This window comes from Protopterus annectens, chromosome 1.part0, assembly GCF_019279795.1.
Source record: "Protopterus annectens isolate FY-2018-M chromosome 1.part0, PAN1.0, whole genome shotgun sequence".
NCBI classification, from domain to species: Eukaryota; Metazoa; Chordata; order Ceratodontiformes; family Protopteridae; genus Protopterus; species Protopterus annectens.
The window spans coordinates 1,511,420,121-1,511,447,739 of NC_056725.1; the positions used below are offsets into that span (position 1 = coordinate 1,511,420,121).

A 27,619-nucleotide genomic window follows, 5' to 3' on the forward strand; every position below is an offset into this window, starting at 1 on the left:
TCTGTGCCCTGTGTCTTCAATAGTTTCCTGAAAAACTTCCCCACCTTGACGAGAGCTGACCTTCAAAACCCATGTTTTAAGATTAACATGCAGGTGCTTTCAAAGACATTAATGGGCGTATCTCTAAGCATAAACAGAGTACTTCCATTAAACTCTAGGGATATGTTCACATTACATCTACCCTGACAGGACTAGTAGATTTATTTATTTATTTTTAAAAATGGGGCATGGCATAATTAAAAAAAAGTACAAATATTTCCATTAGAAAATTTCCCCCAAAATTAGCAGTGTCATGTACGGAAATACACCATATGGTTCAACACATGCTACAAAGCATCTATATTTTGTTCACAACACTAACATTTGGCTTGGTCTATATGAAGATCACAGGCTAGAGGCTGATCCAGTCAAAGAACAAGGTCCCTTATATTCCTACAGTGGTGACTGAAGGACCAGTTCAGTGAAATAACTTTCAAATGAAGTTCATATTCAAAGATCACAGACTCTGTTTTGGTAAAGTTCAGAAGCAAGTTATGTTGTGCAAATCAGGTTATTTTATTAATTAATATTACAATTATTTTATTAAATAAATGCATAAGTAAATACTTTCAGGTCATTTCTAAGCATTTCCGATGATTAGGTTAGAAGAAAAAAAATTATGTATAGCCATACAATCAGAGTAAATGGAGCATTTCTGTTTTCAGTAGTTCAATGGGGAGGTGACTGATAAACAGGAAAAACAAAAGAGGTGTGATGCTGCAGATTTAGAGTATGCTAGCCTGAGGACCTGATGCTAACAGAGAAAGACTGATCAAAAAGATAATCTGTAAAATCAACTAACAATTTTGGAATTAAACCCAGGCTTTTTCATGTACCTAACAGGAGCAGATGGTTCACAAGATCAGTTCAATTAACATTTCCTGTTAGGAATCCTTCATCCATATTAGCAGAATATCATCTGCAATGAATTCAGATATCAATAAAAGTGCTTCTTCCTATCCAAAATCTGTGATGGTGCCTAGAATGGCTACTGCACTTTCATATGTACTTAAATGTTTAGATGTGGACAAGCTTTTCCAAAATTCTTCCTCAAGGTTCCTGAAGAATATCTTAAATCAGGTGCAGATGGAATAAACTATGTAGACTCTGTATTAATAAACATATCCTTACAATAATGTTATATTTCAAAACTATGGAAAACCTCTTAAACTATACCAATGATGTAGCTACAGTAAACTTTCAAACTATCGACCGGCTACAATACTCTTGCTACTCTCTAAAGTACGAGAAATGCATCCATTAGCAAAGCCTAGACTTTCTGCTACAAGAACACATACTTTCTTCCTCATAACATGGCTATTGGCTTCATCACAGCACGGAATTTGCCCCACTACACTTTCTAAACATATTAAGCTAAAACAGAAGTAAGGATAATCCTGTTTCTGCCCAATTCTGGACCTTTCAAAGGCGTTTGATACCATGCGTCATCCACCTCTCCTCAGTAACCACTAACAAGTAGGACTAAGTAGCACTGCCATTAAATGGTTTTGTAGTTACCTATGCAGCTATACACAATCTGTCAAATGTCAGGATTCCTAATCTCCTCACCAGAAAGTACAAACAGTAGTACTACAGGGGTCAGTACTAGGACCCCCCCCAATTTAATATATTCATAAATAGAATGCACAAGGCAGTCAACATGTAAAAATCTTATAATATGCTGATGACTCAGCTCTTGTCTGCTCAGGACAACACAATCCCAGTTCCAAACACTCACACAAGACTCCTTCTCCTCACTGAGATCTGGCTGGAACGATCCCAACTACTCTTGACCCCCCCCCCCCCCCCGAAAAAAAAATAAAAAATCCATATTAATAGTTTATTTTGTCTCCAATAATCTAACACCTACTGGCATTGCCCTAAATACAGTCTCATCTAACAATCCTTTTCACTGATCTTCAGACTACACTTATGAACATGCTTGAACAGTAATATAATACAATAAATACATTTGCATCAAAACTCCAGAATCAAACCTATCATAGTATTCCCTTGCAGAACTTGGAAATGGCTGGAACTACCATACAACATATCAAATTACATACACAGCTTATAATGGCACATAAAATACTTTACCACCCCTCAAACACCCCAACCATCAGCAATATAATAAAATGGTACAAACCCAAAAGGAACCTTCATTCAAAGAGCCAACACCTAGCAGACTCTCAAAAACCCAACAACTTACATGGGGACTCCTTACATTCAGTAAGCATAGTTAGACTATGGAACAGCTTTCCCTTCACCATCGGACAAATAAACTATCTCCTCAGTTTTAAGACCAATCTCAAACTACATCAAAATCATACTAGAGTTTGCAAATGTCCTGTATCTCCAGGTTAAAAATACCCAAACACTTACAATTTCCTTGACTTGCCTACTAAACCACTTCTTTCCAAATGTGTCTTTCTACTGTAATGTGTTCAATGCATATCTCTCATGAGAAACACATACTTCTGTTTATTAGTTTACAAATCAGCATGATTACAGATGCATATCACATTACTTTAACTACCAAATGTTGATACTACTGTTTAGTGATGTTATTACAGTTATACTGATAGTTTTCTGTTTCAGTGATGTTCTGTAATATGCACCAACTTACTACACTTTATATCTTCATATGGTATTTCTTCTTTATTCAATTTTAATTAAATTCAGTATTTTGTACATACTTTTTAGACCTTCTTTAAACTTTGTTATACTGTACATCTACTTCTTTGAACTTTTTTTCCCCAGGTCTCCAATGAAAATGGACATTGTACTCAGTTAGACTTTCCTAGAAAACACAAGCAAATAAATATGGTCCAAAATCAAAAGTGGACTATGAAGTACAACAGTAAGGCACGAGTCTAATACGAACATGTTTCCAAATGTTTGGAAAAGTGCCTGATTGTTTCCATTCCATGTTTTTACCTACTGTATTAATCTTTACATGATGGAGTTGGGCACTAATGTAAGTCATGACAGAGTTCCATGCTTAACATACATTTTGTACCACTGACACTGGTGGAGGCTCCTCTGTGATTGCCTTCAACATCTATGTTTCTGGGAGCTGTGTTGCATTTATAGACAGTCAGCAATTAGCACATTTTACTACGGAACAATCTGAACCCCTATACAATCAGGACCATTCTCTGTATATCTCAGACATGTACAAGATGTATTTGCCTATTTTATCATGTACTGTCACAGCATAAATAAAAGATGTTCCTCTGAACTTTCATGGCTAACACAAGTCCCTTTTTAGGGAGCCAGTGAAGAAGATGCATCCGTCTCAGTGAAACCTACAGATGGCTGCTGATAGCACAGAGTAAGAGAGCCTGGATTCACTTCTTCTGTGAATAGTTACTGCCTCATTCTGAACCATTCCCTACATTTACCTGTCTCGCTTGTTTTGGATAATGTTTGTTCTTGGATTTTAAAGTTTTAAGTTGTATGGCTGTAATTATGAAGACAAAATTTTACACAATCCTCCCCATTAAGAGGAAGACACAAACAAACCATGTACTGTGTCAGGTTTACTATTAAAGGGGTGATTGGACTTCAATCGAAGTCCAAATGCCCAATTCAACATTAGGAAAGAATGGAAAAAAAATGTTGAAATGCACAACAATGGATGCACTATAGTATTCGCTGTTATGAATTTCAACATTTTAATGCAGATCGCACTATAGTGGGGATCAGAAAATGTACCCTTTCCCTCACTGTAGTGCAATCTCAGAGTTTGTATATATAAGTAGCAGGGAGTGTGGGGCGTGCAGGGGTGCTTGCTCCCCTGCAAAAACTTTCTTTGCTGTGTGTAGTAGAGTAGTACAACTTCTGGAAGTGTGGAGAATGTTCGAAATATGTCAAATTCGACATTCTCTACATCGCGTTCGGCATTTGTGTCAGTCGTTTTTGCTTTTTTTTTTCGCTCATTTGGTTTGCTCAACCCATAACTCGCACAAGGTGCGACTGGACAAATGACAGTAAACCACTGTGTCATTTGGTGTTAAATAGCTATCATAAGTAAACTTGTTCATCTTTCTGAAGCAAGATCCAGTTTTGGATACTTCATGTAAGATATATATGGTTGCTGTTATGAAGGGCAATACTGTAAAATGCTAAGCAAAAAAATGATTACAGCACATACTACTATGTAGTTGAAACTTCTCTAATAAGCCTATGGAATCAATGGTACTCCCAAGCAGCAAAAAGTCAAGAAAGAAAAAAACAAAAGAGGATATGCAGGGCAACCCTGGGCCTCTTACAGAAGAACTTTCTTGATTTGGCACAAGGTCTACCATGGTCTCTTGTAAAAAAGATAGTCACTACTTGCAAAAATTTGAAGAAATGAGAATCAGAAGGTGTGTAAACACAAATGCTCAGTGATTCCCCTCTGTTGATAATAAAGACATATGCAAAACCTTTTAAATCATTACTTGTCTCACACTATGTGCTATTGTCTCCAATGCTTAAACAAGTTGTGAAAACTGAATAGTGAAGATCTGTCCTAGAATATTACACATTTCTTAACTATAATTTGAGATACTACTAATTATGATGAATATATTTTGTTTATTTCCATGTTATCCAAAGCCTGAGAGTGGAAGACGGCAACTTGTGTTCATTACCTGACTCACTAATATGCAATCAGAGTATCCAAGTGCCTCATAAAATGCTTCTCTACGATTGCAATAGTCAAGTTAAGAATCACAAATTATGGCTGAAACTGAGTTATTAGTGAAAAGCTCATCATACCAGAATGGGCATCTGCCAATTAAAACCATCTTTGTGACATTCAGAGAGTATTTAAGTAGTATGACAGTAGAATGTGCTACTACAAAGCCATAAGGCCCTTTAAAGTGTTTACTGCTTAAAAGGATTCCCCTTCTTTCTGTAAACTGCATTTTCAAGTAATTTCCAATACTTCTGACATCACCATAAAAAATACATACCTGAGAATCTTCAGCACAAAACTGGTGCAGAAGTACCATGGCAAATGCAATTAGCTGACTGGCTATACATCGGGGAAAAACCTTCAAATCCACTTCACCATGGCTCAAGTGGTCTCGCACTCGAGGGCCCTCTTGATGGTTCAGAAAATCCCAAAGAAATTCCTATGAAATGTGGAAATAACAGCTAGATATACAACAACATAGCAACTTGTTGAAACAGATGATCCTACACAAACTTGCATTTGAAACAATTAAAATTAATATAAAGGAACCATCAGGTAATAAAACTTAATGGACATTTTTAAAACAACCATGGCATCACTTACAAAACAACCAAAATGATATTAAAAGCAAATTCCAGCATAGCCTGTTATTATATATAGGCCTCTACCACCCCACTCAACTTACTGTTTCTTCCAGACTAAGGTTTATGAAATCTGTTTAGGATTTTTCTTGTCAACAGTTGCAGCCAAACATCTTAATTTTTTTTCAAAGTTCACCAGGAAGTACCTAAGCTGAACCATGCACATTCTGTGAAATTTCATGGTTAAATCTAAACACACAGCTTAACAGACAGATAAACTATATTTCCATGCAAAACGAAAATAAAATGACAAAACTAATAAAATGCCCCAAGCTGCTCTATAGTGTACCTTAAAATTACACTGTAAAATGTGCCATGCAAAAAAAATTTCCCATACAAAACTTTTTCTCTTTTATTTATTTATTTATATATATTTTTTTTACTATTGTAAATACAGATACTGACCATACTGGTGAGGGCATCAGAGATCTGTGCTCACTGCATCAGCTGATCTCTGAGTGGGACCTCCTTGGCAGATGTGCACTGGGATATCCTCTCCCATCAATACAGTCTGGCTACTATCTCCTACACTCCCATGCTTAGGGGCACACATTCCCCCTGCTGGTGGACACTGTGACATCAAGTACAGCACAAGGACAGTATGCCTGGCCTTGCACTGCCAGTTCTTCCATGACCACTGAACAAGAACATTCTGTAAGATCAAGAAACAATAAAGAAACCAATACTTTATAAAAAAAGTAATAAATACCTGCCTGGCTTACAATGAATTCTGAGAGCTTAGAAAAAGGACAAAACATGGAATGTCTATAGCTAGTGGGGTTTTGCTTTATTGGCCTGAATACACCAGTAAAAACTATAAAAAGTAAAATGTCATAAGTCATGGGCATTCAGAAAATATGCAGCTGAAACTTTGGTATGTCCTTGACAGGTCATTTGAATATATCCCATGGACCACCCCTATAAGAAGTTTAAGTTATTACACAATGAAAACTCTAGCTTTAGCAGTGCCTTTCTTGGATTTTTACTGACTGGTTTGGTAGAAAGTTGCTAGTATAACAGTTTTCAAATTATTATATATTTTCTGAAGAATATGAAGTCTGAAACTCAAATGTCTGTTATTATTTAGTATTATTTAGTTGCTTTAATCCTCAATGATTTGCAAGAAAATCACAAATTTTATGACGAACAGACAAAAAATGTGAGTCAAAAATCTGGTCGTTCTGCAAACCTGGACAGCTGAGAGGTATGATCACCACGAACGTGTGTACACATATATATTTATATAAACATATATGTACACACACACACACACACACACACACACACACACACACACACACACACACACACACACACACACACACACACACACACACACACACACACACACACACACACACACACGCTGACTTCAGTAAAAAGACCACGCTGCCTACACTTCTCAGTAAAACATGTGCTGCGGGAAGGTTTGATTCGGCATAACACCTGTAGCACTTGCTGCACAGTCCTCAGCAGGCTGGTAAGGTCTTGGTCTTTTGGCCTTACTACTGCCCCCCTTTAAATGGCAAACTCACATGACTGAAGTGCTACCTTTAATAGTGCAGAGTCCTTTAATGTTGACAACCTCACATTTTCTCAGCAAACAGCTACAGTTGTGCCTTAAAGTAAAAATTTCTACAAACTGGCGAGAAAACTTATTTCTCTAATATGGAAAAGACCCACATTTTTATAATGCAGCACTACAAGCAACAGACATTTACTGCAGATTTCAAGACTCATAAAGGGCCCATATTCCTGTAATGGAGTACTGTAAGTATCAGACATTTAACATAAATTTCACGGCAAATGTCACTCTTGTAATTCTAAATGCATATTTTTCTTCCAGTCAGCCACATACCCATTTCTCAGTTATTTGCCTATGCATCCATTCATATAGACAAACTTGCCATTGCTATAATACAAACAATACAGGGCAGGAGGAAGATTTAGTTGTGATTACTACAACTACAGTATTCCTCTCGGGGCCTGGATTCGTCATCGCATTGATGCAATATCATCATTGGCTGGCTGCCGCAGTACCGTAAGTCATGGGCAGACTGTGGCTGTAAACAACTGAATTTTTTTTGTTTGGTTTTTGAAATCTCCCAAGTCTCTGAGAATCTGACAGGCAGTCAAGCATTGCCTTATGAAGCTGATGTCATTACACATGCCCCTACATGTTAAAGCATTGCGGGCTATGCTGGCGATGATTTGATGATGTTAGCCATACTTTAAAATTGTAAATAAAATGAAAAAAGAAAATAGGAATTGAAGAAGTCACTCAAGAATTAGGGACACCACATTATTTTGCCCTTAAAACAGGTAAATTCTGAGGAATTTGGTACAGTTGAGAGGTAAGCTCTCTACCCAAATGCAAAGTGGGTACAGTCCTGTAACACCTTGTATGCTTAGGAATCACATTATAGATTGGCTGTTGGACTGAATCAACAGGGACTTCGGTTTCAACTCATCCTCCAGAAACCACATCACAAGAAGTACTGCTTGCATCTCTAGCCAGTTTATGTGAAACCCTTTTGCCAGAAGGGATCTATTTTCTACTAACCTGGAGAAGAACAGCTGGCCTCCCCACCATACCAGCTAAGCATCTGCTATCAAAACCTGTAATGGGTACAGTAGTAGTGACAAAAGGGCCATAATGAGATCGGAGGGGAATGTCCACCATTTCAGGTCCCAGCAACATGGGTATGACACCAGAAGATGATCTATAAGACAATGGTCACTCTGCATCCACTAACACCTCTGAGCACACTGTGACATCCACAGACGCAAGAGTAGAAATGGGACTCCGAAGACCGTGGATGTCATTAAGCCAGAAGACATAATATCCTCGGACACCCTCTGTGAGCAGAAATGACTGACACTAAAGATTGCCTAGATATGCTTTGATGAAGGCAGTCCTCTAAGGTGGAGTCACACAGGATCTCTCCCTGTCTATGGAGATCCCCCATCCCTGGGGCCTGCAATTAGAGAAGCAACAATGTCCAGTATGCTACTAGGGTGTCTACTGATGCAGACAAAAGCAGCCAATTATCCAGATAATGGAACACATGGAAATCTTCTCCTCCAAGACTTGTGTCACAATGAGTAGCATCTTAGCAAATATAAAGGGCACACAGGACAGGCTAACCATCAACACACTGCACTGCAAATGGCATCTCTGACAGAAAATGGAAAGAATGTCCTGTGCAGGCACTCCGGTGAAGTGCCAGGAAAAGTCCATCATGTCCAGTGACACCATTCAGATACTCTGTGTAGCACAGACATGAGCCAAGGACAGTCATCATCCAGAATTTTGCTGGGCTTGCTGAGGAAACAGTAATCCAACATGGAATGGAAGCTGCCAATACTTTTTGAACTAGAAAGCGGTAGAGGTACAACCCCAGGGCACACTCTGAACAGGGGGCAGCCTTTATGACTCCACTAATGAAAATTGTCCTGAGTTGTCCAAACAGCTAAGTACAGGCAGGTTAGTCCTTAAGCTGAGCCCTTCTAGGAGAAGGATGAGGCATTGCAATTGCCCTCCAAGCTGAGATAAATATGGAAAGTGACCCCCCCCCAAAGTCATTAGAGTCAGAAATTCAAATGGCAGGTTAGAATGGTCACCCCCCTGTGAGATGTAACCATCACTTCTGTGGAGGTTCAACTGCATGTCATATGAAGGGCCCCTTTGCCCTTCTCAGACTGCAAAAATCACACTTTGGGGGATGCTGCTCAAGAAGATGATGTGGTAGCTGAAAGAGTGGTCAGTATCCTGAGCTCAGACTCATCTCTGGTTATGGGAATGCCTGAGAAAACTGACACCAAACTGTGAACAGTAAAAAAGGGATTTTCCAGCCTAAGACCCATACAGAAGGGCCTTCAAGCCTGATTTTTGGTTTTGTCTGTAAACTTAGATGTACCTTGATGTCTTTCTAAACACCTGTTCTTTTCTGTGGCTAGTTACTTTTTGTTTTCTATCTATTTTACATTCTGCACTTTATGCAGACTGATAATATTTATCTGTACATTTAAGAAAAATGTGACTCACATTAGTTGTTGTTTAGTCTAGTGTTTACTGTTCACATGCTCTTTACCGATCTGGGGGTGGAAATTTGCACCTTGTCATGCTGACATAATGTTCTGCTTTAGTTATTATTTATATGAAGCACTAGCCCCATATGCTAATGATAAGGACAAACACCGGGATTCATATATAGTAAAAAATGTGCAAGCACATGTAAACCCTGTCTAAGACTACTACACTGCCCAACATGGTTGTGCACATACAGACAGACAACACACACACACACACACACACACACACACACACACACACACACACACACCATCAACTATAACGGAAGACAACATTATAATAACATGAAACTGAGCAATACAAAACAGTACACTCATGCAATGCATTACAGATCAACAAAGGTCTGCACAATGCAGTCCTGTAAACCATTTATGCCACAATCTACCACATAAAAGACAGAGTGAGAAACAGAAAATGAGAAATAAAAATGGAAAAATTGCATTAGCACAGACTGTTTATATATATATATATATATATATATATATATATATATATATATATATATATATATATATATATGGGTCCCCTTCAGTAGAGCGAACGTTTATAAGTTCGAACCACATATGGCCGAGACCATATGTTCGAACTTATAAAAGTCCGATCCTGACTGAATGGAGATCTCCGTACAGAGTGGAAAAGGAAGAGTTCCCATTTCTGCAATGTAGTACAATCTTGGAGTTGATATATTTAAGTAAGGGGGGTGTGAGGGGCGCAGGGGGTGTAGGCCCCCTGCTATAGATGTTTAGTTTTGTGTTTTTTGGTTTTATGTGGTTTTACGTCAGTGTTTGAACTTTTACGAGTTTGAACATATGGTCTCGGCCATATGTGGTTCGAACTAGTAAAAGTTCAATCTACTGAAGTAGATCTATATATATATATATATATATATATATATATATATATATATATATATATATATATATATATACATACATACACACACTATAAAGCGACACATTAGATACACAAATAATACAAACAAGAATATTAAAAAAACTAAAACACACATTTGACTCTCTCCACAATAGTACCAGAAATCCATGGATACAGTACCAGAATACAAATAAGGAACAATGCTGCAGACCAGTCCCTACTACAAGCAAAAATGTCATGATGTAGAATCACTAAAGATCAAGTACTGAACTACCCTTCTGTTTGATATCGATACTGGTACTTATCATATAGGGAGCTTCAAAAGTGCAATTGGTGTGCATGTATTTCGAACAAGGGGAAAGCAAGAAGCATCAGAAGAGACTAGGTTGAAGTAATACTTTGCAGTTAATATCACAGCAATATTTACTCAATAAGAAAAGGGCATTAATATAAATAACATAAAAGGTACATCTTAGCAAATGTGTGTACCACAGTCCAGTTTATGTTTCAGACACTGGGAAATGAAACCCCTAAATGAAAAATACAGAGGCAGTCACAACTCTGACAGAAAGAATTCTAATGGGTCCTAGAAGAGTTAAAACCCTTAAATCAAAAGCAAAAAAAGAAAACAGTACAGGCCATAATCCAACCAGAAAGGGTTTGTTCCACCACAGATGTGGACCAATTATCCTAAGCACATGAAACTAATAACTTTTTCTGTGCTCTTTAGTCAAAGAAAATGTGAACAAAAAGGTGTATTTTGAGATTCATCAAACGCAAGATACATTTACCAGCATTTTGAGGTAAAGGGTAACAGGAAAAAAGGCTGAATCTTCTGAGTTTAAGCACTACCTGGCAAGAATGTAAGTAAAAAGGAAGGTCAGTTGAAAGTGACACCATCTTAATAGAAAACTGCAATATTGTAAAATTATACCTCTCCATCTCCAATATTTGGGCTGAAGTGCTTGCCAAAATTAGAATAAGCTTTTAGTTAAAAAAAAATACAAAGCAAAAGAACAACAGGGTCAAAACAGCATTTGGTCATTATTTCAGAAACAAGATTTAAATCCCATAATTGCAGTACTGCTTTGCTAAGAAGGTTGAGACACAGAGCCCTTCTAAGAAACAGCTGTGAGAAATGAAGCAGAAAGCTAAGTAAGGTTCCCAAGTACGATATACAGACAAGGTGGATTAGTGTGCTCTAATGAAAGTGAGAAAGTCCCACAGAAAAAGTGAGATAAGCATTCAGTCATAATAAGGAGCTAATCCTTTAAATGTATTAAATAAATGTTCTTATACCAAAGGAATATGTCTTCCATTTTGACAAATAAGACTTCCTAGAAGAAAGTTTCCCAGCCTCCTGCAGTTCTTCATCTACATAAGATGAGATTCATATTTTGTTGCCTCATTTGAAATTTTGAAATATGTTAACTAATGAGTCCCACTAATTCCACAACCTATTTCCAGGGGAGATCTGTGGGGGGGGGGGCAAGGTTAAAGTCCCCACAAAGAACAAGTTCAATACAAACACATAAGTACAAACAGAATATATTTCATCATCATTAGGATATAAACAGGGGGCTATACAGATAATAAATCTCTGAATGAGTCTTTTTACACAGCAGACAAGCTGAACAAGATGACAGCATGAGCTGTTATTACAAAAAAGCTGATGCAATCAAGCATCAATGTGTGACAGAAAGTAAAAAAAAAACATTTTGCTTAAGCCTAGAAAGAGACTGTTCACAGCATTCAAAATATAACTTGATAGGTAGATTAGTGGAGACTCTACCCTTCTACCCTTTGCTTAAACCTGAATGCATGTTAAGAATCTTTTAGTACAGTGGATATAAAAAGTTTACACACCCCTGTTAACATGCCAGGTTTTTGTGATACAAAAAAAATGAGACCACAATAAATAATTTCAAAACCTTTTCCACCTTTGTGACCTATAACCTGTACAATTCAATTGAAAAACAAATAAATCTGTTGGGGAAAAAAATATAAAAAATAAAAAACGTACAATAAGATGGTTGCATAAGTGTGCACACTCAAACTAATACTTTGTTGAAGCACCTTTTGATTTAATTACAGCATTCAGTCTTCTTGGGTAAGAGTCTATCACCATGGTACATCTTGACTTGGCAATATTTGCCCACTCTTCCTTGCAAAAGCACTCTATATCTGTCAGATTGCAAGGGCATCTCTTGTGCACAGCCCTCTTCAGGTCACCCCACAGATTTTTTATTGGATTTAGGACTGTGGTCTGGCTTGGCCATTCTAAAACTTTAATTTTCATCAGGCAAAGCCATTTTTTTTGATGTGGATGTATGCTTGGGGTTGCTGTTGTGTTGAAAGGTGAAATTCCTCTTTATCTTCAGCTTTCTAGGAGACGCTTGAAGGATTTGGGCCAAACATGACTGGTATTTGGAACTGTTCATAATTCCCTTCACCTTGACTAAAGCCCCAGTTCCAGCTGAAGAAAAGCAACCCCAAAGCCTGATACTGCCACCACCATGCTTCACCGTGGGGATGGTGTTCTTTTGGTGATGCGAAGTGTTGTTTTTGCATCAAAAGTACCTTTTGGAATTGTGGCAAAAAAGTTCAACCTTGGTCTCATCAGACTATAACACATGCTTTTGGGAGACGATGTATTGTTTTGCAAATTTTAGCTGGGCCTGGATTTTTTTCTGTGTAAGAAAAGGCTTCCGTCTTGCAACCCTATCCCATAGTTCAGACATATGGAGAATACGGGAGATTGCTGTCACATGTAGTACACAACCAGTACTTGCCAGAAATTTCTGCAGCTCCTTCAGTTTTGCTGTAGGTCTCTTGGCAGCCTCCATGACCAGTTTTTGTCTTCTCTTTTCATCAGTTTTGGAGGGATATCCAGTTCTTTGCAACATCACTGTTGTCCCATATTTTCTCCACTTTTTGATGACTGTCTTCACTGTGTTCCATGGCATATTCAATGCTGTGGAAATTTTTTGTACTCTTCTCCTGGCTGATACCATTAAACAATGAGATCCCTTTGATGCTTTGTAAGCTCTCACCGAACCATGGCTTTTGTTGTAGTAGGCAACAGAGTAAATGTCAGGAAAATCATAGTAGGACGGCTGAACTTTATTTGGGGTTAATCAGAGTCTCTTTAATTGATGGCAAGTGTGTATCCAAGAAAACTGAATGCTGTAATTAAATCAAAAGGTGCTTCAACAAAGTATTAGTTTAAGGGTGTGTGCATACTTATGCAACCAGCTTATTGCACGTTTTTTTCTTTATTTTTTTATATTTTTCCCCTAACAGATTTGTTTTTCAACTGAACTGTACAGGTTATAGGTCAGATTAAAGGTGGGAAAAGATTAGAAATGATTTATTGTGGTCATATTTTTTATATCACAAAAATCTGGCATTTTAACAGGCATGTGTAAACTTTTTATATCCACTGTATGCCATGCAAAGGCAGGATTAAGTTGTAGATGTGCTTCTTTTATAAGCAGTTTTACCAGTAGCCTCCATGTAGACATATGGTGGTAGTATATGACTAGATCCTTTTGTCTTCCCACAGGAATACAAGTAATGTAAGGAATTTTTCACAGCTGTGAGATGATAGTTTTAATTAAGCACCATCTTAGCAGTAGCCACTTCACAGTTGCAGTCTGATAGGCAGCCTTCTTCAGAAATCTTCATGCACTCCAACTGCCCCATACTCTTTCAGGGACAGTAACCATTTCAAAACTGTACTACAGGCAGAAAGATGGAAAGAGAAGTTAGTATGGAAGGTGATGAAAGGTCAATTGGATGAGTGATTCATGTTTACTGAGGCTCCAAAGTATGTGGAAAGTCATTCATGTTGTGTGCAGCTGGGCTGAACATTCTTATCAGACTACCTGTTTAGCAGTGTACTTAGTTCTTTCCTTAAATACTTACCAATGGAATGAAATCTTTCTTGAATGTCTTGGAGGCAGTTACTTTTATTAGTTTTAATAAAGGCTCTACACTTACTGGCAAGGAACTTTTGACCACCCAGGGAGAATTTGTCTATAATGCTGCAATGTCTAACAAAGCTTTGTCTTTTTCCATGATCAGGATCTCTGCTGCATGGGAGATCCAAACCACTGAGTATTTCCAAGTTCTTAGTTTTCTTACAAGGCCATACTTATCCAGTTTCAACAAGAAACTTCTCTGGAAGTAGACAAGTGCCTGGGCAATGCCAGAAGTATTAGCTACATCAGTCTGGTCTATGATTACTAGTGCATGAACTGGGTGTCTTGATGGTTTAGCTCTCTAAAATCACCAGACTAGCCAATGTTTTTTAAAGGAGTTAAGTAAGACACTGATTGTATGTACAGTGTGACGCCTGTGCACTGGCCCAGTAATCAAGAAGCCTCAGTCCTCACCACTAGCACCAGTAAGGGGTGTCCACATTGGGAGGATAACACATACACACACAATAAAGTACAATTTCCTTTAAAAGAACACAGAGATCACAGTCAGTCTGAGGCTGGTTTCTCTCCAGATTCCCAATAAGACTACCCATTGGCACAGCTACATAAAAAATAAATACATCCCAACTTCCAAGATGGCTGCACATTGATCAACAGCTTAATTTCTGCTCTCCTAGTGTTAAAAAAGAAACTAAAAAAGAAGAGCCAGTGATACTGTCAGACTGAGTAAAATGTGGTTACTGACTGGTAAGTAGACTGCCTGCATGCTAGCAAAGAAGAAATTTAAAGAAAAGAAGAAAATCAACCAGAAAAGGTGACCTGAAAACACTACCTGGGAAGAATCCTACAGCTCTTCAGCAAAAAGCAGTTCACATTTCAGCTTTGGTGGAAGTGATGGGTTCCAGTAATGTATTTAAGGAGTATATTAACTCAAATAACAGAAGGCTGACACAAACAAAAGAAGCGTTAACTAGCTATTCAGATGAATTTACAAAACTCCAAAAATCAGAGACTTCTCATGAACTGTTTCAAAAAATGGCAGAGTTAGAAAACAGAACCAGCAGAGAAAACCTGAGATTTTTCTGTTGTACCAGAGAAACTGGAAGGAACAGACTGTATTAATTTTATGAAAGCATAAATAAATGACTGAAGTAGTATTCCACATCATGATTTGTTAACTGAAATGGCATGTCAAGTGTATGCTCCAAATATGCCCATGAGAAAGCAGCTAAGACCTGTTTTAGTAAAAATGCAATCATACCAGCAGAAAGATGTGATCCTACCAAAACTGTAACAGAAGGGGAAAGTATTAAAAACTGAAGGCAGCAGAGTGTTTGTGGAAAATGATTATTCACTGTACACTAGGCAGAAGAGAAGTATATTTATCCCATCAGTTAGGGAATGTTGAGAGGCAGACGTGAGATTCAATCAGTTCTATCTAGCTGTCTTCAAAATATTTTTTCCTGGATGATCAAAAACATTTTTAATGCAGAGAAGGCTATGGAGAAAATAAAAAAAAAGTTTATCCAAGAAAAAGTGAGTCAGTAAACAGAAGAAGACTCTGCTTCCCATTCGTCTGACAATAGAGTTCATACAGAGACATAGCTAATGAAACCTTTTCCAGTGTTCCAAAAGAAAATGCTTCCGAGGCAGAAAAAAGTACAGGAGTTGACCAGAAGAATAAAGAGTACCTTGGACTTAAACCAGAGTTTGGGGATGGAAGATGGAGATGAAGAAGAAAATCAGCAACACTGAAATTAGTAAATGAAAGGGAGACTATAAACCATCAATCATATTTGTGTAATATGATTTTACAAGAAAAACTGTCTGAAAAAGGCTGAACTTTTGTAGATTTTGTTAACCTTCTGATTGGACTGTAAGGCATATACCCCATAGTCATGTCATTAATGTTTAGAACAACACTAAAATGAAAAAAATTAACTAGGTAAGCAATTTTTGTTCTTATTAGTATTTGTATAAAACATTTCATGATATAAACTGCATGTTATATATAGTTCAGCAATTTTGTGTAGTGTATAGGCAGGGGTGTTATAAATGTGGTGTGAGTCTTTTCAGTGACTGTTGTATGTGTTAAAAATATTAAAGTAAACAAGTAGTTTTAGTTCTAAGAAATATAACCTTTATAGTATAACAAGAGAAGAAAGGTTGGACAAAAGCAAGTTTAATGTTAGTACTCTGTGATTTTGGGCTGCGAATGTAAGGTAGGGCATAAAAGCACACTGATTATATTAAATTTAGAATTAAGATATTTAATCTTATTTTTACAAGGGTGACTGTCTAGATTAATGCCCTTGACTTAAGCTATAAACAAGTGTATTTTGTAAGTAAGCAGGATAAAAATAAGACAATATGATGAAAGCCCCAATAAATGCTAAGTTTCTTACATCTGCAAAGATATTTGCCTATTTTTTCCATTAGCAAACGATCAGTGGGAGTCAAGAAGTCTAAAGCTGATGGCAGTTCTACATTCTTTTCTATGTGAAATTTAGATTAATTGTTGACTTCTTTTACAAGGGGAAAGGCTATCTACAAGCGCATTCATTAAAACAAAAAGTCTTGAAAAATATGATATAAGTTCAAAATGATATGAAAAAAAACAACTGCATACACGCTCAGCCTGCCAAATATTAGTCTGTGCAGAAATGTTGAAATAAATTAAAAAGATGTCATGACTAATAGGTGGGAACAATAGTTTTTTATCATAATGGCTACACTAAACATATTATTTTGGAACAGGAATGACCTCACAGGTATAGACATAAAGGACAGAGTATTTAATCATACTATGAAAAGCAGAGTGCAAATAGCAATGCCACAGAAGACAAATTTGGAAAGAAATAAGCATGAGAATTTGACAAAGAAAGGATTTCAGGATAGATATTCAGCAGAATACCAGGGGCGAAGGAAAGGAATAGTAGTTCTACAAACTGCTAGAGGAACTCCAATGGTGACAGAAGAGGGAAAAAGTAATGGTACAGTTGTGGTAGTAAGGGGCTACAGGGAAGAGGATTACACTGGAATGTAGTTATATTCTACCTAAAACTGCTATTATGGAGCTTAGGAAATTCTTGGGAGAAATTATCAGCATTCAGCAGGGACTATTACTTACAGGAGGGGATTGGAACTTGACCTGAGTATGTATCTGGGGGACACGGATGGGAAAATATAACAAAAGAGAGTAGATTTCTGAAGAAATGTATTAAATATTTGATACAGAGGACATAAATTCAGTAGCAGGAACTTGAAGAAAAGTTACATATTATTCTTCAAGGTAAAATAACTAGGATAGACAACACAGAGATTATATTTGACTGAAAGCTTCTCCGTATTCATCTAAAAACTATTTCAAATTATGCAGCAATAACAACCAAGACAAAAGTGTAGGGTAATGAAGTAAAAATGAGACACTGGATTTTCCCTACCTACCTATTAAAAAGAGAGGAATTTAAGAAATGGTTAGTGGAAATTATTTGAGAACTTTTTGGAAGATATAAATTTCTTCAGAAGTTATTGTGAGTGAGTAGGACAAAATGAAAGTAGAGTTTAAAAATAGGGTAGAAATAAAAAAAAAAGTTATGGTTAGAAAGTAAGAATTATTTAGAGGGGCGGACAAATGTTAAAGTATTGCAGAATAAGAGGAATCTCACAGAACAAAAAGAGGTGCAACTGCAGAGCGTTGAAGAGAAAATAAGTGAGCATCTGGATAATATGCATGAGTTCAGAAAGACTGCAGTTAAGCAACTGTTTTTTTAATAATATCTCTACAGCACAAGAACTTTTATCATGATGACTTAGGCAACAAAGAGTAAAAAAGGTTGCTGCCATATTTAAGGAGTCTATATCAAGAAAAACAAACACAGATGCTATAGCGGTATTAACAGATATTTTGGAAATTTTATGAACATTTGTACAAGGCACAGGAATGTGGAAATCAAGAAAAGTACAAATAGAAATATTTATGAAATACTTAAGTATGCCAATGTTAGATGTAGATGAGGCTCAACAACTAACAGAACAGGAGGAGATAAGATAAAATGCTGACACACAATCAATCTGCAGGAAAGTCTACAGGAACAGATGATACTTCTATGGAAGTTTGGAAGCAAGGAGGAAGGAAAGTGATAAAAGATCTGGAGGGTTTTAATTAACAATATTTTAAAGGAAGGGAAGCACCAACATCCTAGAAGAAAGTTGTGGTGGCTGTAACACCTAAAGACACAAATGACTCATCAGAACCAGCTTCATATAGGCGCATTTCAATTTTAAACCATGATCATAAAGTATGTATGCTTATAATATCTAAAAGAATGGAAAAAGTGTTGTCAAAATTGATAGATATGGATCAACGTGGTTTCGTGGAGTGGAGGTAAACACTTGTCAAAATTAACAAAACAATGATGATACAAAGGGAAGCAGAATGTAAGAAAATACAGCTGTTTTTGGTGTGTCTTAATGCAGAGAAAGCATCCAACAGAGTAAGCTGGGATTTTATGAGTAGGACAATGGAAGTATTTGCATTGTCTGATACAATAATAGAGTTAATTAGGGTGTTATACAGAGGATTATACACAAAAATGAAAGTGTGAGGGTTCCTCTTTGATAGGTTGTGTCTGAACAGAGGAATCAGGCAGGGGTGTCCTTTTTTCTCCTTTGTTATTAGCATTATATTAAGAGCCACTGGCAAAGAAAATAGCAAAAAGAAAAGGCTTTAGATATCCAAGAAGAAACAGTTTGTTTGAAACAGTCAAATCTAAGCACCTAGGATGAAAAGAAACAAAAAACTGTTTAGATTTATGAATAGCTTTAGTCTTATCAAAATATTATCGGAGTTGTCTATGTGAATCCAAGGTGTGCAACACCTTCTCACTAGCAGACTGCAGAGAAGGGAAAAAAGTGGGCAAATGATCAGACTGATTAAAAGACAACTCATTAACCACCTTGGGCATAAAAGAATGATTAGCATGAAGGGACACCCTGTACTTACGGAAATCTAAAAAAAGGAGGAACAGCCATAAAGGCTAGCAGTTCAGACACCTGTCTGGCTGAAGTAAGGGCCAAAAGAAGAAAAGTCTTCCAAGAACAGTGCTGCAAGGAACCTGAAGCAGCAGGCTCAACAGGAGCCTAAGTTAATTTTTATAAAACAAAGTTAAGGCCCCAGGGAGGAGGGACAGGCTTCCTGGTAAGCTTAATGTGAAGGACGCCATAAAGACATTGTTTGGCTTCAAATATAGAAGCTAAAGGAGGAGTCAAGGGCAGACAAAATATATCTGAAAGGTGGGCCTTAACATAAGAATATGCCAACCCATCTTTGAGCAATTTGCATAAATAGGAGAGAACCAAAGGAACATCCCGTAAGTGGATGAAGGTTACAGAAAAGACCCCAAACAGAAAACCTCTTCTATTTGGATAAGTAAGATTTCCTAGTAGTGGGATTCCTGGCCTCCTGCAGGACCCGAAGCATGTCCTCAGAAAAAGGTGTCAGTTGAAGAGTGGACAGGTGGGGATAGATGAGAGATCCCTTGTCTTAAGTGAGTAGGTCCACCTTGTGAGGTAACTTGTGATGACTGCCCTTGGCAAAATGTAGAAAAGGAGGGAACCAATGCTGTATGGGCCAAAAGGGAATCACCGGTACGCTTTTGGAAGTATTCTGTTTTATCTTGAACATGACTTTCAAAATGAGAGGAAGGGGACGGATGGCACAAAATAGAGGAAGTTGTCTGTTCAGAAGGGAGGCAAATAGATCTACTTGAGGAGTAACCCACAGGTGGACAATGTCCAGAAGCACATCCTTGTAAAGCATTCATGTGTGGATTTGCATTATGGACCTGCTCAGAGAATCTGACACTATGTTCTGATCTGAGGGAATGTAATCTGCCTGAAAGGTTACATGATACTGGATTGCTAGCACCCAAACAAGGGATAACCTGCATAGGTGATAAGACCTCGTCCCCCCTTCCCTGTTAACATATGACATCACTGTGGTATTGTCTGAGAGAATCTTAAGGGTCCCTGGAAGGAAAACAGAATGAAAATCCTGAAGAGCCAGCAAAAGAGCTCTTATCTCTTTGACACTGATGTCATTTTCGATTGCTTAAGTGACCAAAGACCCTCCACCTTCAGACAGCCAATGGAGGTTCCCCGTCCCATTTCCAAGACATCTCTGAAAAGTTCCTGAGAGGGGAGTGGAGGTTGAAAAGGAAGTCGTGGGTTGAGAGACAACTGATGAATCCACCAATGAAATTCCAACTTGAGGCATGGAAGAAGAGAGATTAGAAAATCTAAAGGATGAGAATGTTGAAGCCTAAATGACTTTAAAAACCACTGGAGCTTTCTCATGTGGAGCTTGGCTATATGAAGCATGGGGAAGTAACCCAAAGACCTCAGAAATTCCCTGGCTGTGAGTGAAGCCAGGGGAAGAAGGACTGAAAGAAAGCAATGAGAGTTAAGGTTTTGGGAGGAGCCAGGGATGCCAGCACTGGAACAGTTTGGAGTCTGCATCCCAAAAAAACATGATCCTGAGGAGGAGTCAGGAAAGACTTCTTGAAATTTATATTAAACCCCAGCCTTTCCAAGACAGAAATAGAAAAGTGTAGATGCTGAACTGGAACTTCCTGAATAGTTCCCTGAGCCAACAGGCCCTGAAGCACCTCTGGAAAAAGGAGCATGTGTTCCTGAGGAGGCTGAGGAATGACAAGAAAAGGGGGACGAGATTTTTAAACCACATAATAACCTTGACGAATTATGGAAAGAACACAGGAGTCTTGGGTGATCTGTCACAAACTAGGAAGGAACAGAAACAGACAAAGAGAAAGAGGAATGTGACTGAGAAGGACAGGGCAAGGATAGTCAGACAGCACCTGCTTTGATAGAAAAAGGAGGCTTCTGTATAGAAGGAGTTTGGGTAGCCTTAGTAGGGAGAGCCCTTCTACCACCCTTTTACCTTTGGGGAACGGGGAGACTGTCAATGGACTAAAGCAGGTTTATTACGATAATTCCACTGAAACTTGAGCACAGGGGAAACAAAATTATGCTTCAACTGTTGTAGGCCTTGCCCTTTTCTTGCAGAGACCTAAACAACTACAGCAGCAGCACCAATCAAATGCCTATTATGCAGAGGAGCATCCATCAGTTTAGCCTTGATACCATCATACCTACAAATATTTCAAGCACGGGCAGTAATGCCCTACTATTTTGCCAATATACCAAAACACTTGTTCCCATAATAAGTGTTCAGGCTGTTCTTAAAAATATGTAAACTAGTACTTGCTTTAATGTAATTTGGTAGTCTGCTCCATGCATCAGCTACTCCATCAGAGAACCAATTAGTACACTTCTCATTCCTATAGAACCTTCTACAGAGGTTGTCTGATGATTCTCTAGTACTTTTTGATAACCCCAAACATTCCCAGAGGTAGTTGTCTCTAAATGTCCTATATATCTGAATAAGATCTCCTCTTAGATATCTGTAAGAGACACTGTCAAGTTCAGATATTTAGTCTTTCATAATAACTTAAACTTTCACATCTATGGATGCCCTTGGTATATTTCTGCTGTACTCATGCTTGTTTTCTTATAGAGTTTCCATACTGTTATTCCATACTCTAGTTTCGGTCTAATGTATCTAACAAACAATGACTTCATTATTTTTGATTTCTTAGACTTTAGAAATCTTTTTATACAACCTACAGTTCTATAACTATCATTAACCAATTGGTTCACATGATTAGAAAAACTCATAGCGAGTCTGCCCATATACCCAGGTCCTTACATTAAATGAGTTTACAGTTTCAATCACTGTGTGCTATATTAAATATTCACCTTTCAATTTATGTCTCCCAAATCTCATATGCTTAGTTTCTGATGTACTTTTCAGAATATTATTCTCCTGTGCCCAAATGGTCAGTTTACTCAAGTTATTTTGCAGACATGCCTTATCTGTAACACGTTATCAGTTTACCCAATTTCAGGTCGTCTGCATATAGACTGTAGAACACCTCAGATAAAAGTTAGGTCTGAAAGATACACTCTAAACAAGTAAGGGCCTAGAACAGAGCCCTGTGGGACACCCTGACTGTAACCAAGGATTTCACCTGTCCATTTGCTGTATGATACTTCCCATGTCCTATTTGTAAGCCATGCAGCTGTCCATCTTATCAAGAGTACATCAATACCTAGTTGTACTAATTTATTGATCAGTGTTTTGTGTACTACCCTGTCAAGGGCTGAAGTTAAATCTATATAAATTACATCACAGCACAATTTTTCATTCATAGCTGTTATTATATTCTTATAGAACATCATGTTACAGCTGGTAATAGATCTGTTTTCAAAATATGCAAGCTGATGTATGGTTTCAAGTCCTACTTTATCCAGTTCTGACAAGAACTTATCCAATATTACCTTCTCCATTATTTTTCCACAACATGAAAGTAGACGTAAGGGTCTATATGACTCTGGGTTTGTCCTCCTCCCCTTTCCTTTAAAGACACTTTTAATAAGCGCATGTCTGCAATCTTGAGGAATCTCCCCATATTTATATGAAGTAGTACATAATGGATATAATGGTACTGTAAGTTCTTGCTGAAGAGTTCTCATGTCATTGTTACTAATTCTGTCTCCTACCAGTGCTTTGTTTGGATCCAGTTTGCGGAGTGTTTTTAGTATTATTTATTTAGTATTATTTATTTATTTATTGACATTTGTTGACCTGGAAAGTCCACTGGGCCCAAACGAACCATTTTCAGTGGAGGCTCGGGGAGAAAAGCTCCATACAATCACAGAAATTTTTACATAACATCAGCTTAACTTTGAAAGTCATGAAAGTTTTTACATAATATAAACTGAAGCAGATATACAAGACAAATGCATATTATAGAGATATACAACACAAGAAAATAAACCTAGTGTGTTAAAACTTTAGTAATTCTGTTTGTATATTCTCATAAGTAAGAATACTGTTTAATCAATTCTGCTTATTCAGCCACAGAAATAAAGAAAGCGAGAGAGATTGGATACGAAGACAGATAGTGTAAACTGCAACTATATTGTTAGTAAAACTATTTGTTATGTACAGTGGCCAAAACATTTAAGGTAGTTTAATCATATGACTACAAGAACGACAAGGACGCTGAGATAGTGTTCTTTTAGTGCAAATTTACATGTTTTTAAAGAGTCTAGTTGAGTAATAGATAGAGGGAGCGCATTCCAAAGTGTGGCAATGGCATGGGAACAGAGACATTGTCCAGCTCTTTTGTTGGGTTTAGTTATGGTTAAGAATTATTTGTTAGAGGACCTAAGATGCTGAGTAGGGGTGTGTGTTTGTATTATAGTTTGAAGGGATGGGCAGTCGTTTGGATTATTTAGTAGCTTGTGGGTGAGAGTAAGTTGGGAGTAATGTAGGTAATGAGAGAACTCAAACCAGTTTACAGATTTAATGGCCAGGCAATGATGTGTTACGAGTTGGCATGTTGGAGACAAACTTAGCTATTTTATAGTAGCACGACTGCAGTTTGTTCAGGAGAGATGTGTGTGCATGTTAGTGAAAATGGGGCAACCATAGAGGAGGGAGGGTAGAAGTAGACTATTAGCTATTTTCAACTTGGTAGACTTGTCCAAATAGAGTTTATGCCTATAGAGTTTGCCAAGCTTAAAAAGGGTCTTTTTGATTTGGCTGAGTATATGATTATCAAAGGATAGTTTGTCATCAATTGTGATGCCAAGTAGTTTGGTTATTTTTACAATTTCAATGTCTGCATTGTTTGGAGAGAATCTTTTAAAGTCTAGAGTTAGAAGTTTGTTTGTGAAGAGTAAAAGTTTTGATTTTTTGGTTTTAAGTAGCAGTTGAGATTCGTTAAGCCAGGATTCGATGAAAGTAAATGCATTTTGTGTTAACTTTAGGAGATCTGAGGTGTTGTTAGAGGATGTAATTATAGTTGAATCATCCACGTATTGAATGAGTGTACTTTGCAAGTTCAATACAAACACATAAGTACAAACAGAATATATTTCATCATCATTAGGATATAAACAGGGGGCTATACAGATAATAAATCTCTGAATGAGTCTTTTTACACAGCAGACAAGCTGAACAAGATGACAGCATGAGCTGTTATTACAAAAAAGCTGATGCAATCAAGCATCAATGTGTGACAGAAAGTAAAAAAAAAACATTTTGCTTAAGCCTAGAAAGAGACTGTTCACAGCATTCAAAATATAACTTGATAGGTAGATTAGTGGAGACTCTACCCTTCTACCCTTTGCTTAAACCTGAATGCATGTTAAGAATCTTTTAGTACAGTGGATATAAAAAGTTTACACACCCCTGTTAACATGCCAGGTTTTTGTGATACAAAAAAAATGAGACCACAATAAATAATTTCAAAACCTTTTCCACCTTTGTGACCTATAACCTGTACAATTCAATTGAAAAACAAATAAATCTGTTGGGGAAAAAAATATAAAAAATAAAAAACGTACAATAAGATGGTTGCATAAGTGTGCACACTCAAACTAATACTTTGTTGAAGCACCTTTTGATTTAATTACAGCATTCAGTCTTCTTGGGTAAGAGTCTATCACCATGGTACATCTTGACTTGGCAATATTTGCCCACTCTTCCTTGCAAAAGCACTCTATATCTGTCAGATTGCAAGGGCATCTCTTGTGCACAGCCCTCTTCAGGTCACCCCACAGATTTTTTATTGGATTTAGGACTGTGGTCTGGCTTGGCCATTCTAAAACTTTAATTTTCATCAGGCAAAGCCATTTTTTTGTTGATGTGGATGTATGCTTGGGGTTGCTGTTGTGTTGAAAGGTGAAATTCCTCTTTATCTTCAGCTTTCTAGGAGACGCTTGAAGGATTTGGGCCAAACATGACTGGTATTTGGAACTGTTCATAATTCCCTTCACCTTGACTAAAGCCCCAGTTCCAGCTGAAGAAAAGCAACCCCAAAGCCTGATACTGCCACCACCATGCTTCACCGTGGGGATGGTGTTCTTTTGGTGATGCGAAGTGTTGTTTTTGCATCAAAAGTACCTTTTGGAATTGTGGCAAAAAAGTTCAACCTTGGTCTCATCAGACTATAACACATGCTTTTGGGAGACGATGTATTGTTTTGCAAATTTTAGCTGGGCCTGGATTTTTTTCTGTGTAAGAAAAGGCTTCCGTCTTGCAACCCTATCCCATAGTTCAGACATATGGAGAATACGGGAGATTGCTGTCACATGTAGTACACAACCAGTACTTGCCAGAAATTTCTGCAGCTCCTTCAGTTTTGCTGTAGGTCTCTTGGCAGCCTCCATGACCAGTTTTTGTCTTCTCTTTTCATCAGTTTTGGAGGGATATCCAGTTCTTTGCAACATCACTGTTGTCCCATATTTTCTCCACTTTTTGATGACTGTCTTCACTGTGTTCCATGGCATATTCAATGCTGTGGAAATTTTTTGTACTCTTCTCCTGGCTGATACCATTAAACAATGAGATCCCTTTGATGCTTTGTAAGCTCTCACCGAACCATGGCTTTTGTTGTAGTAGGCAACAGAGTAAATGTCAGGAAAATCATAGTAGGACGGCTGAACTTTATTTGGGGTTAATCAGAGTCTCTTTAATTGATGGCAAGTGTGTATCCAAGAAAACTGAATGCTGTAATTAAATCAAAAGGTGCTTCAACAAAGTATTAGTTTAAGGGTGTGTGCATACTTATGCAACCAGCTTATTGCACATTTTTTTCTTTATTTTTTTATATTTCCCCTAACAGATTTGTTTTCAACTGAACTGTACAGGTTATAGGTCAGATTAAAGGTGGGAAAAGATTAGAAATGATTTATTGTGGTCATATTTTTTATATCACAAAAATCTGGCATTTTAACAGGCATGTGTAAACTTTTTATATCCACTGTATGCCATGCAAAGGCAGGATTAAGTTGTAGATGTGCTTCTTTTATAAGCAGTTTTACCAGTAGCCTCCATGTAGACATATGGTGGTAGTATATGACTAGATCCTTTTGTCTTCCCACAGGAATACAAGTAATGTAAGGAATTTTTCACAGCTGTGAGATGATAGTTTTAATTAAGCACCATCTTAGCAGTAGCCACTTCACAGTTGCAGTCTGATAGGCAGCCTTCTTCAGAAATCTTCATGCACTCCAACTGCCCCATACTCTTTCAGGGACAGTAACCATTTCAAAACTGTACTACAGGCAGAAAGATGGAAAGAGAAGTTAGTATGGAAGGTGATGAAAGGTCAATTGGATGAGTGATTCATGTTTACTGAGGCTCCAAAGTATGTGGAAAGTCATTCATGTTGTGTGCAGCTGGGCTGAACATTCTTATCAGACTACCTGTTTAGCAGTGTACTTAGTTCTTTCCTTAAATACTTACCAATGGAATGAAATCTTTCTTGAATGTCTTGGAGGCAGTTACTTTTATTAGTTTTAATAAAGGCTCTACACTTACTGGCAAGGAACTTTTGACCACCCAGGGAGAATTTGTCTATAATGCTGCAATGTCTAACAAAGCTTTGTCTTTTCCATGATCAGGATCTCTGCTGCATGGGAGATCCAAACCACTGAGTATTTCCAAGTTCTTAGTTTTCTTACAAGGCCATACTTATCCAGTTTCAACAAGAAACTTCTCTGGAAGTAGACAAGTGCCTGGGCAATGCCAGAAGTATTAGCTACATCAGTCTGGTCTATGATTACTAGTGCATGAACTGGGTGTCTTGATGGTTTAGCTCTCTAAAATCACCAGACTAGCCAATGTTTTTTAAAGGAGTTAAGTAAGACACTGATTGTATGTACAGTGTGACGCCTGTGCACTGGCCCAGTAATCAAGAAGCCTCAGTCCTCACCACTAGCACCAGTAAGGGGTGTCCACATTGGGAGGATAACACATACACACACAATAAAGTACAATTTCCTTTAAAAGAACACAGAGATCACAGTCAGTCTGAGGCTGGTTTCTCTCCAGATTCCCAATAAGACTACCCATTGGCACAGCTACATAATAAATAAATACATCCCAACTTCCAAGATGGCTGCACATTGATCAACAGCTTAATTTCTGCTCTCCTAGTGTTAAAAAAGAAACTAAAAAAGAAGAGCCAGTGATACTGTCAGACTGAGTAAAATGTGGTTACTGACTGGTAAGTAGACTGCCTGCATGCTAGCAAAGAAGAAATTTAAAGAAAAGAAGAAAATCAACCAGAAAAGGTGACCTGAAAACACTACCTGGGAAGAATCCTACAGCTCTTCAGCAAAAAGCAGTTCACATTTCAGCTTTGGTGGAAGTGATGGGTTCCAGTAATGTATTTAAGGAGTATAT

General features: G+C 37.6%; 1 protein-coding gene across 3 annotated transcripts in view; it reads right to left on the reverse strand.

Moving 5' to 3' along the window:
• The window catches only part of ERMARD (ER membrane associated RNA degradation), a 1,319,361-nt gene that overhangs the window by 538,956 nt on the left and 752,786 nt on the right, over positions 1-27,619 (reverse strand). For all 3 annotated transcript variants that reach the window (XM_044067775.1, XM_044067770.1, XM_044067782.1), the window contains one exon: positions 5,001-5,162. In XM_044067775.1, coding sequence (XP_043923710.1) covers positions 5,001-5,162 — 162 coding nt within the window. The remainder of the gene's footprint in view (positions 1-5,000; positions 5,163-27,619) is intronic.